At 36.7% G+C, this 15,913-nt stretch overlaps 1 protein-coding gene across 2 annotated transcripts in view; it reads left to right on the top strand.

Annotated features, from left to right (window-relative positions):
* Positions 1 to 14,571, top strand: part of CDADC1 (cytidine and dCMP deaminase domain containing 1) — a 46,674-nt gene extending 32,103 nt beyond the window's left edge. For both annotated transcript variants that reach the window (XM_042966967.1, XM_042967034.1), the window contains 5 exons: positions 1,506 to 1,555; positions 4,646 to 4,815; positions 7,349 to 7,538; positions 12,468 to 12,528; positions 14,250 to 14,571. In XM_042966967.1, the coding sequence (XP_042822901.1) occupies positions 1,506 to 1,555; positions 4,646 to 4,815; positions 7,349 to 7,538; positions 12,468 to 12,528; positions 14,250 to 14,323 (545 nt within the window). In that variant the 3' untranslated portion in view covers positions 14,324 to 14,571. The remainder of the gene's footprint in view (positions 1 to 1,505; positions 1,556 to 4,645; positions 4,816 to 7,348; positions 7,539 to 12,467; positions 12,529 to 14,249) is intronic.
* The last annotated feature ends 1,342 nt before the right edge of the window (positions 14,572 to 15,913 follow it).

Here is a 15,913-nt window from a genome sequence, read left to right as displayed (position 1 = left end):
CCATTCTAGCACAAGCACAGCACATGGGTGCTTCCTGTCTGTCTCCCACTTCAGACTATAAATTTCATGAATACAGGAACTTTTCAGCATTGTCTCACTTGGGCGTTCAATAAAGGGAAATCTTTGTTACGAAATTCTTAATGTCAAAGGGAGGGGTAGATTTCATTTAGTGGGCTAAATTTTAGTCACTTGATTACTTTGCCCGTTTTCTCATCTAGAAAAGGAAATTTTATCTGCTTTACCTTTACGGTAAAAATGAGATAATGGGTAAAAAGTGCTTAAAATAAATTACACAAATGCTTTGTGATATAATTGTGAAAACTTGAGCTTGCTTGAACTGAAGATGGGGAATTTTATTATAGTATCGTAAGTTTTAAAAATTAACTTATTTGTAAGGCAAACTAGTTTTTAATACCTAGATGGAATGAAGTTATCATTGGAGGGATTAACTTTTGGGAAATTGTGGAGTGAAACTACAGTTTCATTTAATCCTTACCAATATGAAAATGCCCTAGAGTAAGTTCCCAGATTGTTACTGTTTCTGTGTAAATGTACCTGCTTAACCACATCAGTCCCTTATTAAGATTTTGATAAATACTGTGGTTTTCGTAATTACTCTATAATTGTCTTTAGAAATTTGAAACTTATCTTTGTATTAGTAAAAGGAAAAAGTAAATCCTTGATATGCAGCATTTCTATTTTGTTTTTTTTAAAACTTTCTGTTTCAGATTCATGGTTTTAAAAACTACAGCTTTATTTGTTGTAGAGGTTTTGGTTCTGCAGGGAAATTGTAACCTTATGTTTATAACTTCTGCCACTTGATTTAGAAATGAGCATCATTCACTAAGTTGGCATTCTTTTCCCATTGAGATAAACTCTGAAGGTCAGGAAAAGGACTTTCATATAGATATGAAAGCCCATAAAAACTTGCTTTTGTTTGTATTATAAGTTTGAGCTTTATTTCTTAGCAACAATATTTCCATAAAATGTATTTTCCATGATTAGAGTGTAAAAAATGCTAGAAGACAGATTTGATTGTTGTGAATTATTGTTACATTAAATTCATTAGTTCAGAAACTTCTTTTTAAGTCAATTTCCTCATCTGTTAGAAATAGTCTTTTAGAGACTGACTTGTTGGTGGAGAATCTATAAAATTACCCTCGGTTCTGGTTACAGCTTTACGGTGATCTGACTGTGGGCACTGCCATTGTAATGAGCTCAGCATATAGATCCTGTGTGATTGGGTTGGTAATGACACCGTATGGTTATTTAGTACCTGGTTCCCATATTCCATGCCTGAAAGTATTTACTTTAGTGGTAAACTTTTACTACACAAATTTATTTAGTAATAAAAAGGTATTTATTTCTATAGTTAGTGAAGATATCAAGGATTGCTGCTACATTGTGAATTATGTTTCAATACTATGTACTGTTTTTAGAAACTTGTATTTCTGAAACTAACGAATCATTGATTTTTGCTGTGTTAAATGACATTTATCTTTCAGAGGATCATAAAACTGGAGTTGGAGCAGTCATTTGGGCAGAAGGAAAATCTGTAAGTATGAAAATAGTTCTTTAAACATTTAACCTTGATTTTGTTTAAACCTAGTTCAATCTTAAGTGCATTATATTTTATTGATCCATTGGGGTTAATATTTCATTTTGGTGCATTTGTTAAATTCGATAAATATTTGATCATTCCCCCAACAATTGTCTAGGTAGATTAATTGATTTAGCAAACATTTATTAAACATTTTCCACAGGGTAGGCGCTATGCCACAATGAACAGTGGGGAGGTAAGGACCACGTTTCCTGCCCTTGGTGGCCTTAAATAGTCTGTTAATGGAGACGGGGGAACGAAAAACGGGCTGGTATATAACTGTAATTATAACATGACACTGGGAGTGCAGGGAGCAGAAATCTCTACACTGCTTGGAGAAATGAGTAAAATATTCTTAGAGGAGGTAGGGTGCTATTTATTAGTCTTGAATAATGCGTAGGAAGGCATCAGGCAGAGCAAATTAGCGTGACTGGGAAAATAAGAGGCAAAGGTAGAGGGTACGAGACAGAATTTGAGAAAATTCAAGTGATTTGGTGTGTAGTGTGTGCTGTAGTGTGCATAGTGGAGTATGTGCACACTATCTGTATATTAGTGTAGCAAAAAATTAGACCAGACCACGAAGCACTTTGCATACCATGCAGAGAGTTCATCCTTTCTACAGTGGGATACTCTAGTGCTAACCAGTAGAAATAAAAAGCAAGTTACACATAATTTTAAATTTTCGAGGAGCCACATTAAAAAAAAAAAAAGAAACAAAAAAAGAAACAGGTGAATTAATTTTAAGAATATATATATATATATTTAATGTTTTATTTATTTTTGAGACAGAGAGAGACAGAGCATGAGCAGGGGAGGGGCAGAGAGAGAGGGAGACACAGAATTGGAAGCAGGCTCCAGGCTCTGAGCTGAGCTGTCAGCACAGAGCCCGACGCGGGGCTCAAACCCACAGACTGTGAGATTATGACCTGAGCCGAAGTCGGACACTTAACCGACTGAGCCACCCAGGCCCCCCAGTAATATATTTTATTTAATCATATTTCCAGATATTATTTCAACCTGTAATTGGCATAAAAGCTGTTAATAAAATATTCTGCATCTGGGGAGAGTATTAAGTCTTCATAGTCCTGTGTGTATTTTACACTTCTAGTGCTTCTGAATTCAGACTAACCACATGTGGCTAATGGCTACTGTATTGGACAGTGCAATCCAAGAATATTTTAAGTGGGAAAATAATTTGATCAGATTTACATTATAAGAAGAATGAAGTGGGGCTGGACAGCAAATAGGGAGTTAAGAAAAAGGAGATGATGAGGCCTCAGAGTTGTGGGGTTGGGTTGGAAAGGCGTGGGATCAAGAGATACTTAGTAACTATAAGGCTAGCTGAGAGGTGAGTAGGAAGCCTAGATTCTTCTTCAGTAGACTTCATGGCAACTAATTTGACTATTTCCCTGGATGTATCATAAGGCCCTCACGTTCAACCTAGCCAATAATCCAGTATCTTCCCTGCCAACCTAATCCTTCATCAGTGGTCACCATTACCATTCCCTGTTACTACACATATATAATCAATCACCAAGTGCTATAAATTCCACCTTCAAAAGATGTCTTGACTCTACCTAACTCGCCCTACCTGTTAACCACCTAATAGAATAGGTTCCTCTGCCACAAACTCCCATAGCATTCTGTGCACCTAATTTATGATGCTCATCACAGTTGAAATTATGTGCACAGGTTCTTATCTCCAGTTTATGAGGGCAGAAAGACCCTGTCTTGCTTGCAGCTGTATTCCCAGCACAGTGCCTGGCCTATGGCTGGAACTCTCATTTGTGTTGATATGAATGCCCAGCAGCCTTTTGGCTTAACGTGGTTCTCAAGTGCTTTGTAGAGAATTTAAGTTTCCAGTCAAGTTATCTATGGTAGGTAGCCTGGTAAAGTGGAAAGACATGGGTTTGGGGTCCAGCAACCTGGGCTTGAATTCTGGCTATGTCACTAGCATTTATAACCCCAGACAAGTTTAATCTCTCTGGGCCTCAGTTTCCTTATCTGTAAAATGGGAAAAGTAATAGTACTACTGCCTAGATTGTTGTGAGGATTGATTAAATGAAATAATACACGAAAAACTTGGCATGATGTTTGACATTTAGTAAATGCTCAAGAATAATTTCTTCTTATTATTATTGAGATAACATTTTATTTGTGTTTATTGGCTCATCATAACAATGATTTTTATCAAGCTGCCATAGTAATGAGTATGTTGATATTATCACATGAGTAGTTATAATATATTGAAATTTAGTGGTTTATAGTATATTCTAAATTATTATAAACACTTATGTTGTATAAAATATTTCACTCTAGTAACTGATAAAGCATTCATGTTATACCTAATATGCCATTGACCATGAGAAATTAAAAAAGCCACTTAAGTAAAAAGATTCATTAAATATGTATTATTTTGTATATATATTATTTTATAATATATATACACAATATAAATAAATACACAATAAATATGAAGTTAAAGGAAAGTGCATTTTTATTTTCCAGCAATATCACTACAGCATATTTTTAGTCTAATAGTTGAAATTGTTCAAAATATTTTCAGCATTTCTGGTTTGCTAACCAGTAGAACAGCACAGAGCATATACAAAATTAACAATTACTTATGGAGTACCTGTTATGTGTGGAGCACTCTAATAGGTGTACTTTAAGGCATAAAAAAGAGGCATAAAGCATGGTTTCTGTTTTCCAGGATCTTATCATTTATTTGGGGAAAGATGTCTGAATCGAGTCAAACAGTTTGTGAATTAAACAAGCTGGTGTTTAATAGCTAACACCAAGGACTGCCTTGAGATTATACGTTAGAAATGATCAGACTTCTTAAAATTTAGCTTTGATAAAACCATGTTGCAGCAGGAGGGTGTAGGATCGTATGTATTTTTTTGTTTTTGTTTTGTTTTGTTTTTTTTTTTGGTGACAGAAAATGGAATTGGTTATATAAAGTGTGATGCCAGGCTTTAAATACACTGCCAGATGCCCTTCTATGTTGACAGCTCAGCTTTGTTGGTTTGCTTGCTCTCACAGAGGAGTTGGGATGGAACCGGTGCCATGTACTTCATAGGATGCGGTTATAATGCTTTTCCTGTTGGGTCCGAGTATGCTGATTTCCCACACATGGATGATAAACAGAAAGACAGAGAAATAAGGAAATTCAGATACATTGTACATGCGGAACAGAATGCCTTGACATTTAGGTATGAAATTTGTTTGCATGTCTTTTCTTTAAAATGTAGCAAGGGTTAGTTGAAATTAGTTTCTTTTAGCTATAATTTCTTTCTTTTTCTTTTCTTTTTTTAATTCGAAGAAATATTCTTCTCAGAAGTATAATTTCGGATATACTTGGTCTGGGCTGTCTGACCTGAGGCCATTGCCAGAGATCCTCCACACCTTCACATTTGCTGAGTGAGTCAGAGTGGCCAAAATGAACAAATCAGGAGACTGTAGATGCTGGAGAGGATGTGGAGAAACGGGAACCCTCTTGCACTGTTGGTGGGAATGCAAACTGGTGCAGCCGCTCTGGAAAACAGTGTGGAGGTTCCTCAAAAAATTAAAAATAGACCTACCCTATGACCCAGCAATAGCACTGCTAGGAATTTACCCAAGGGATACAGGGGCACTTGTACCCCAATGTTTATAGCAGCACTCTCAACAATAGCCAAATTATGGAAAGAGCCTAAATGTCCATCAACTGATGAATGGATAAAGAAATTGTGGTTTATATACACAATGGAGTACTACGTGGCAGTGAGAAAGAATGAAATATGGCCCTTTGTAGCAACATGGATGGAACTGGAGAGTGTGATGCTAAGTGAAATAAGCCATACAGAGAAAGACAGATGCCATATGGTTTCACTCTTATGTGGATCCTGAGAAACTTAACAGAAACCCATGGGGGATGGGAAGGGGGAAAAAAAAAAGAGGTTAGAGTGGGAGAGAGCCAAAGCATAAGAGACTCTTAAAAACTGAGAACAAACTGAGGGTTGATGGGGGGTGGGAGGGAGGGGAGTGTGGGTGATGGTATTGAGGAGGGCACCTGTTGGGATGAGCATTGGGTGTTGTATGGAAACCCAATTTGACAATAAATTTCATATATTTAAAAAAAAAAAAACAAATTTGCTGAGCGAGCCTGTTTTTTTTGTTTTGTTTTGTTTTGTTTTGTTTTTTTGTCTTCCTTCTCTCTCCAATATAAAACTGCTTGGTGTTTGTCCTTAGGGTCTTCCACTTTCTCAGTTGTAAGATGTCCTTTGTTTTCTAAACCTAGAACGCATATACTTAGGAATATATAGATCTTATCATGAACCAAATTGCTTTAACATAGTTTCGGTGAGAGATTATAACTGGCATCACCTCCTTCTGGTGTTCATTTAGATCATTTCCACAAACATTTCTCAGTCATTACCACTGAGGGAGTGATCTTAGGGGGTTCAAAACTGAGCGAGACATGGCTTTGGTCTTTGAGGAGCTTATAATGTGGCAGGAGGATAGAAAAGTGCTTTTGAGCCAAGGTGATCGGTTCTCTGGGAAATGCCAACACAAAGTCCTGTGGAAATTCATGGACTGCTACAGATGGAGGGGAAGTGAAAGGGGAAAGCTTTAAGGAGGAGCTGGCATTTGAGCTGGGTTCTGAACGTCTGGTAGGATTGTGGCAATTGAAGAGGCTTACCTGAAGCCATCCTTGCTTCAGGCATAGCAATGGTCTAGAAGTAGGAAAATGCTTGTGTGTTTGGGAACATGAGTGTTCCAGTTGGGCTGGACTGTGGAGCATGTGGGAGTAGGTTGGGGCTGGACAAGGGAGGACTTTGAATTTAAAAGTGGGGAGTTGGAAGGGCGTTGACAGAGCCACCCTACCAATCACTTAGGTTGCAGGTATATTATTTAAATAGACCAGATGCATAACATTCTGTTGCCCTAGTCTAGGCAAACAGAATGAGTCTGAACTGGGGAGGTGAATATGGAGGGCGGATGGTTGTGTAGGACAGCTGACTGAGAGCAGCGGAAACCACAGAACCAGGAAGTGTAATCCCCGTAGCTTCAGATGAGGGCATTTCTTGGTCCTAAACTCCCTCAGCAAACAGTTGCTCTGTTCTTTTCCTTGTGCTCTTCATTACGGGTTTACTTGCTTACTTTATGCGGAGGTATGAATCTGTTAAAGCCAAACGCTTGTTAAAATAAAGTATCCTTTCTCAGAGAGGGAATAAAGGAACTATAACTCAAAGCAGAATTTTAATATTAATTTTTCAATTTAATAAGCATTTATTAAATAACCAGTCGATACTAGATAAGGGTTAGATCCTTTGGGTACCATGATGAGCTAATGTCTAATCTCTCATGGTAAACTCTCAAAGAAGAGAGTTTCTAGCCCCTCATTCTGGTATTACAAAGTTCTTACTTATCCATTGTTCTTGCTCTCCCTCCCTCCCTTCCTCCCTCTCTCTTTCAGTGTCTTTTTCTGTTTTTATTTGTAATCTAATACTGAACATCTTACCAATTGCTTAGAATAATAAATGAATTTTAATTATAATAATTGTCATGTTCAGATTGTATATTAACATTTTATGAGTTTATATATTTTGTATGTTCACTAATTTGGCAAGAATAAAGTTTATTGTTGTTTATAATGCTGTAAATTTGTTTTAAAAGCAGCTCAGTTTTAGTATTTAAAGATTTCTCTAAAATATAACTATCATTGTGGAAGCTACCTTCCTAATACTTATAAATTTTTTGTAGGTGTCAAGAAATAAAACCAGAAGAAAGAAGTATGATCTTTGTCACAAAGTGCCCATGTGATGAGTGTGTACCTTTAATTAAAGGTGCAGGCATAAAACAAATCTATGCAGGAGATGTAGATGTTGGAAAAAAGAAAGCAGACATCTCTTACATGAGATTTGGGGAACTTGAGGGTGTTAGCAAATTTACAGTAAGTAGATACACATTTTTTTCAAGTATACTTTCTATTATATTGTTACCTACCCTGCTGAATATTTTTAGTTAGTGATTCCCATGCTTTTAAAGACTTTCAACAAACTATTATCACTGAGTTTATTTTTATGTGCAACTACTCATCTAATTACAGATTTTCAGCTTAGGATCTCTGTTTTATGAATCGACATGTCCTTAACAAGTTGCACATTATTGACCTTACAGGTCCTGAATTGGTGGACCCTTTAGTGCCACCTGGTGGCTAACAAAAGAAAATCCCTCACCCGCCTCTTCCTCACCCTTCTGGTTTGGAGTGGTAAATAGAGATGAAAATAGTTTAGGATTACCCAAAAGACAGGGACCCACACAAATACACACACACACACACACACACACACACACACACACGTGCACTCACGACACATTTCTCATGGGAAAAATTAGAAAAGATAGAAGGGATTTAATATTTGATGTTTCAGAAAAAGTACTGAGATACTTCATGGAAAACATAGAACTTTATTTTACTATTTAGTCTTTTAAAAAACTTTTTTTTCTGGTTTATTTATTTTTGAGAGAGAGAGAGAGCAAGCAGGGGAAGGTGCAGAGAGAGAGGGGGACAGAAGATCCAAAGCAGGCTCTGTGCCGACAGCAGAGGGCCCAATGTGGAGCTCAAACTCACAAACCATGAGATCGTGACTTGACCTGAAGTCCGACACTCAACTGACTGGGCCACCCAGCGCCAGGCGCCCCTAAAAAACTTTTTAGAAACAATCTCAAACATACATAAAAGTTACAAAACCACTACAAAGAACTTTTTTTTTTCGGAAACGTTTGAGAGTAACTTGTTGACATGGTGGCCAGATCACTCTTGGGGCGCCTGGGTGGCTCAGTCGGTGGAGCGTCCAGCTTTGGCTCAGGTCATGATCTTGCAGTTGGTGAGTTCGAGCCCCACATTGGGCTCTCTGCTGTCAGACTGTCAGCGCAGAGCCCACTTCGGATCCTCTGTCCCCCTCTCTCTGCACCTTCCCTGCTCATGCTCTCCCAAAAAAAAAAAAAAAAAACTAAAAAAAACTAAAAAAAAAAATGATAGCCAGATCACTCTCAAATAGTTTATTACATATTTCCTCAAATGGTAGATTCTCCTACAAAACCATGATACAGCCACAAAACTTGGGAAATTATCATTGATAATTTCATCCACAGATTCTAGCCAAAGTTTACCAGTTGTCCCAGTGTTCTGTATAGCAAAAAGATCCCCTCTCCAGAATCATATGTTGATTTTTAATGATAACTCTGGCATTTAATGTAACACTTATATACAAGAATTTGCGGTAGATATAAAAGGCATATAACTATTTATAAATTTCAAATTTACATTCCTGTTTGAGTCCAGAGTGCCTGGAACATATAAGGCACCAAAAAGATATGTTTTAAAGTGTCTATTAGGGCACCTGGCTGGCTCAGTCGCTTAAGCCTCTGACTCTTGGTTTCGGTTCAGGTCATGATCTCATGGTTCGTGGAATTGAGCCCTGCATCAGACTGTGTGCTTGCAGTGTGAAGCCTACTTGGGATTCTCTCTCTTCTTCCCTCTCTGCCCCTTTCCTGCTCTCTCTCTTTCAAAATAAATAAATAAAACATTAAAAAAATAATAATAATAAACTGTCTATATATGTGTATACATATACTTATATATTTATATTAAAAATTTTGGAATTATAACAGCATATTGCCTAGGTTTTGTGTGTATGAAGTATCATAACTATTTACCCTTTTTATTTTTGTCATTTATTTTTGTTTTTTTATTTCCAGTTTTATTTAAAGTTCATGATTTTTTAAAAAAAGGAGGGCCCTGAAAGAAAGGAGAGATGAGCAAGATGCCTCTTTTGTAAAAACAAACCAAAACTTACATCCAGCTAGTCAAAGAGAAGTCTCTGGTTTTGTGTTTTTGTTTTCTGTCTCTTCATTCCTCCTGAGGAGTAGAAGGAAATAGTTGTTTCACATTCTCTCCATAAAGATTAAATGACCTAGCTCTTCACGACTGTGACAGACAGATTAAGTGAATTCTGAAATATTTTGCTTACTGGCGGATTTGAGTAGCTTTCTCACTGTAAAGACAATGAAGAGGTCAGAAGAATGTAAGATATAGGGTGAGAGAAGCAGAGGGAGGCAGGAAGACAGAGGGTGTGAGGCCCCTCGGCAGAGATGGGCCAAGACCCACAGGAGTACCCCACTCAGGTGCACACGATTCTTCTCTGTGCTCCTTCTGGTGAAGGTTAACTCTCTCCTCCTTTTCCTCCTTCTCCTCCTTTCCCTCATCTGGCCTGGTTTGCAATATTATGTAAATGGCTTAAACTCCCTGGTTAGCTAAATGCCTAGGTTTTGTTTTGTTTTTTGTTTTTTGTTTTTTTTTTTTTTATAAATACCAGAGACTAACATGAACTAGTATTCATTCTAAATTTGAATGCCAATAATGGTTATACTTATTTTTAGATTGTCAACAGTAGTATAGGCATGTCCAAAAAATTGATTTTTTTTAAGATTAAAGCAAATTGAAATTAATTTTGTTTGGAAAACTTGCTTTTCTCCTTGAGGTGTTTACCATATACCTTGAGATGAGTGATTCTGTTCTGTGGGATTGTTGCAAACTAGGCTAGGGCTGAGCAACAGTATTTTCAAGAATAGATTTTACCAGTGTAGACCCATGTCCTTATTCAGAAAGCTTTTGTTTTCTTTCTATTTAATACATGTACATTTTTCTCTACTAGGTCATATTACTTATTTTAAATTTATTTATTTTGAAAGTAATATATACTCATTTTAGAGGACCAAGGATGTAAAGAAGAATTTCTTACAGCTCATAGATACTACTGTTAACATGTTGCTGTATTTTCTGTGTCATTGAGAATTCTTCAAAAATAATGTTTAATAGTTATACAATATTCTAACTTACAGATATAACTTATTTAACCATCCTCCTGTTGTGAGGCACCTAAATGGCTCCTAAGTTTCTTAAAGTTAGAAATAGTCTTTTTATGATTATCCTTAAATATAGATTCAGTGTTATTAGTTTTTACTTTTCCAAAATTAATAGATTTTAGTAGTTTGACATGTTTTGAAACATGCCTTTTTTTTTTTTTTTTTAAGTTCATATGTAATTTTCCACCCCATGTCAGTCCTCTTTTTCCTGGTGCTAATCCCAACCATCCCATTTCTATAGGCAACCAACCAGTTCTAGATGTCCTCCCTTTCCAAAGACTTTTTTACCCATGGAAAAATGTTTGTCTTGTATCTCATTCCCCCTCAAGGATCATGATAGTTTGATGAACTCATTGATGCTTACAGAGGCACATTGAGTTGTGCCTTTCTAGACATAGTGCCCTAATGGGCCTTTTTGGTCAAGTCATTAGTAATTCTGATGATGGGGATTTCTAGCCAAGTGAGAAGGGAAGGGCTGTGCCGTGACGTACTGATTACACTCAGTTTTTCTTCTCAGCTGCCCCACGCTTCTCGGTACTATCTGAGAACAATCAGGCTTCCCTATTTCTTTTTGAACGGTTGAGATGGAAAACTGTAATCAGAGGAGATATGGTATATGATGTGATATAACCATACTAAAAGGCAAGATTATCTTGGTCGTACTTTCTCTCTTTATATCTAAGCCTTCTCTGGCTGTTATAAGATGCCATAGGACCTGGAGATGGAATGTGGTGTGGTGGAAACTCTACAGTGTTGGGCAAACTCAGATGCGAATTCTGTTGCTGCCCTTAGTGGGCAAGTCACTGCACTTCTCTGGTCTTCTGCTTCTTTACCTTTAAAATGAAAGTAAAGGATCTTTAAAGTTCCTTCCTTCCTGGGAATGCAAACTGGTGCAGCCACTCTGGAAAACAGTGTGGAGGTTCCTCAAAACATTAAAAATAGATCTACCCTATGACCCAGCAATAGCACTGCCAGGAATTTACCCAAGGGATACAGGAGTGCTGATGCATAGGGGCTCTTGCACCCCAATGTTTATAGCAGCACTCTCAACAATAGCTAAATTATGGAAAGAGCCTAAATGTCCATCAACTGACGAATGGTTAAAGAAATTGTGGTTTAGGGGCGCCTGGGTGGCTCAGTCGGTTGAGCGTCTGACCTCGGCTCAGGTCATGATCTCGTGGTCTGTGAGTTCGAGCCCTGCGTTGGGCTCTGTGCAGACAGCTCAGAGCCTGGAGCCTGTTTCAGATTCTGTGTCTCCCTCTCTCTCTGACCCTCCCCCGTTCATGCTCTGTCTCTCTCTGTCTCAAAAATAAATAAACGTTAAAAAAAAAAAATTAGAAAAAAAAAAAGAAATTGTGGTTTATATACACAACGGAATACTACTTGGCAATGAGAAAGAATGAAATATGGCCTTTTGTAGCAGCGTGGATGAACTGGAGAGTGTTATGCTAAGTGAAATAAGTCATACAGAGAAAGACAGATGCCATATGTTTTCACTCTTATGTGGATCCTGAGAAACTTAACAGAAGACCATGGGGGAGAGGGAGGGGGAAAAAAAAGTTAGAGAAGGAGGGAGCCAAACCATAACAGACTCTTAAAAACTGAGAATAAACTGAGGGTTGATGGGGGGTGGGAGGGAGGGGAAAGTGGGTGATGGGCATTGAGAAGGGCACCTGTTGGGATGAGCACTGGGTGTTGTATGGAAACCAATTGGACAATAAATTCCATATTAAAAAAAAATTCCTTCCTTCCCTAAGAATATTGATTCTGATCCCAGAAGTCATATCATTCAGGGTCATTTAGGATCATTATAGGGACTGGTTGGTATGAACATGCTTTTTTTTTTCCTTACATTTAAAAAAAATGTTTTGATATTGACAACAGGGTACTGAAATGCTGTTTATTAAATCCTTCTTAAACATATAAATAGAAGGTTTGTACCCTTTTACAGTGGCAGCTGAATCCATCAAGAACTTGTGTGGGTGAACAAAATGAGCCTGAAAGCAGAGAGAGTAAGTATTTAAAAGTCTCTTATTAAGCTTAACTTTGTTGCTAAGAAGAAAGGATACATAGTGAGTTTTAATGATCAGGTGTTTGAAATTGTGGTTGTAGATAGACCATTTTCTTTTTGCAAGTTAGATTTTTGCCATTCAAGTTGTTTTACAAACATTTGTGTATCTACTATATGCTAGATTCAATGGAAAGTGCTGGTTTATAATCATCCCATAGAATCTGCAGTTTAATACAAATAATCATACACAAATTGAATATATAAATTAAATTTATATGAAAGAGTAAACAACAATGCTCTTCTATACCAAACAAAAGCTTGCTGGACAGTTAGAAAGGACAAATGTGTATAATTAATACAGATGGCTCTAAGGCCAAATTAGAGGATATATACTTTTTTATTAGAGTAAAGGCACATTTGCAGAGATTGGTCAGACAAAGGAAATGCTCTGGTTATTTGAATAATCTAACTAAAGTCATCTCAGCTACCATAAATGAATTACTTACTAGTCTTCAAAGCTTTATTATTTGCATATTAACACAGGTATTTTTAATGTAATGTCATCTTTGGGAGATCTTGTAATTCCTTAGCCACATAATTTTGAATATGAGTTATTGCTATACAGTATTCTCTTTAAATATTAGCTATGTTATCTGTTTGGATTCTAGGTAAATGGAAGTTAATTATAATAAGTAAACATTTTTTGATAATAACAATGATTTGATTACCCTGAAAAGTTAGGAAATATAAAGGTCTTTGTGAAAAGAATTCCTATTCTATAATTTCCGTGCAAATATCTTGATTTTCTGTGTTCTGAATTAGCTTTACTTATTCAAGTAGTGTATTTTTTATTTGCAATCTGGAAAAAAAAGACCTATCCACTCCATCTTCTAAAAAAATTAACCAGGAAAAAAAGAGAAAAAAATGCAAAGAAAAATACATGTGGATCTGATTAAAGAATGTGTATTCAATAACAGTGTTTGAGGGGGTCAATTAATAATTCCCTGTTGTTAGGGAAAGGACACAATTGGCACTAACCATACAAAAGATGAATTTATTTATCTGTGTTAAAATTAAGAACATCTGTTCATCAAACGATGTCATTGAAAGAGTACAAAGGCAAGCCATAGAATAGGAGATATTTGCCACTTAATCATCAATAAAGGGCTTGTATCTAGGATTTATTATTCCTAGATCACCAAGGAAAGGAAAACATGCTGCGGCTAGCAGTCCTGAGATTGAAAGGCGAGGTTGCGATAGGGAGGGACAAGAGCAAGGCTTCTGCTTTGTTGGCAATGTTTTATTTATTGACCTGGGTTAGGGTCACATGTTGGTTTACTTTGTGACTGTTCACTGAACTGCAAGTTCATGTTTTATATATATTTTTGAACAAGTGCTTGACAGCAACAAATAATATTCCTGTCTCTTTTTAAATTTTGTAACAGCATTATTGAGGTAGAATTTGTATATCATATGTTTGCCCTTTTAAAGTACAGATTTCAGAGTTGAGTGAACCCGCTCGTCAGTAGGGCAGATACTGTACTACCAGAGTGAGTTTTCTGGAGTCTGTTCTTCAACAGTTGAGAATTTTAAGGTAAAATAAAAATGAGTGTTCCTTTTGAATTTAGGCATTATTTTGATCTTATAACCTATATGACTTTAACAAATACCCACGTATTTGAAGTGAAACTTTCCTGACATTGAGTTATTCTTGAACGCCAGACGGTGTGTTGAGACCCATACCTCCCGGTGAAGATCAGCACCAAAGCAAAAAGCTGTGTCTCGGGAACCGCTAAGAAGTCCTGTCTAGACTGCAGTGAAGCCTCAAGAACTTTTATTGCACTTTTAAAACTCTAGCCTTGTTAACTAAGAAAATAAGGATGGATTTTATGAATAACTGGAAAAAAAATTTAAGGAAGCTACTTTATTATCACCATATGAATGATGTTAATGACAATATTTTTATTTTAGATTTGTCTGTTTTCCAGAATATAGCGGTGTGGTCTTTTATTACATTAAATGAGGTAGCAATAATTTAATGAGATCAATTTAATCACCTGTTGAGGTTAATTTCTCCTTGTCTTAGCTTTACATTAGCCAATTTTTTTAGAGGGGCTGGTTCACTGGGGTCACATCTCAGCAGAGAATTCTACACCTTTTAAAAAATATTAATTCCTTCAGATTATGAAGGTGATAATTAGTAAACTGCTCCAGGGAAGTAAATGATGACCTGGCCATTTTTAAGTCGGTGTATGGCTCACCAAAAGTTCACATTTATTATACGTAAAGCTTTTTAATAATCAGAATTTAATTAGGATTGAATCCTAATTAAATCATAATTAGGATCATAAAAATGAAGTTGATATACATGATCCCCATTATAAAAGTATATTCCTGACAACATTCTTAATTTTCTTTTAAAACTCTTCCAATATGAAGAAATCACAATGATTTGTTGGACTAGGGTGTTATATCACTGATTTGGGATAGCAGTAGGAAGAAAATACTATTCTGAGGCAGCACTGATTCTTGAAGTCATTCACACTGCCAACTTTGGTTATGATGTTAACAGTGAAGAAATAGTCTGGAATATTGAAACTAGCCTTTTTTGAATTCCATTCACCAATGCTGCCCATTTTTCGCTCCATACAATTAATAGAGTGTCTCATGGCTTTCAGTGGAAGGTTTTAAAAAATTATTTGCAAACCTTAAGAATAATGGGAATCTTGAAAGTAAAATTATGGCCAGTCAGGTCAGTTGCATTCCAAATTGCTCTTTGTGAAACCTCTCAACTTTTATTTGCTGAGAAACTTTCAGGAAATTAGTCCAAAGATGAAGGTACATGTCTTGCACTTTCCTAGAGTTAGGGAGGGAGCGCATAGCCCATGGCCCACGGGCCTGGATGTGACATCATGAGGCGCACCTGCCTTGGCTGTGCAGAGATAATCAGGTTTGCCCCTGCAATCAACCCCTTCCCTTCCACGACACCACTTGGCCTCATGAGGCCTCCTAATGGAGTCTCTCAGAACTCTACACAGGAGAATCCAAATGTTGACCGATGCCCCTATTTGAACAGCAGCCCGCTTAGGTGCACTGGGAGTTCAAAGTCATCATACCAGCCAGTTGAGAAATGCCTTAAATATTGAGAGAGGGGAGGAGAGATATCCTTAGAGATAACTAAGGCGAATTTGAAAACCAGTAGTGAAGCTATTTTAAAATATTTATCAATATGAAAATACTGAGATTTGCTTACATTCTCCCAGTTGCTTCAATATATTAATTATACATGTTTAAATTCATGTTAGAATTGTTTTTTTACTAATATGTCATCCACATTTAATATTTTATAAATCAATCAGCAAAATTTTTGTAAGACGCCAAAGCCT

Source organism: Panthera tigris, chromosome A1, assembly GCF_018350195.1.
Source record: "Panthera tigris isolate Pti1 chromosome A1, P.tigris_Pti1_mat1.1, whole genome shotgun sequence".
Classification (NCBI taxonomy): domain Eukaryota; kingdom Metazoa; phylum Chordata; class Mammalia; order Carnivora; family Felidae; genus Panthera; species Panthera tigris.
Note: the sequence above shows the minus strand (reverse complement) of the source record. Positions and strands in the feature narration are given on the sequence as shown.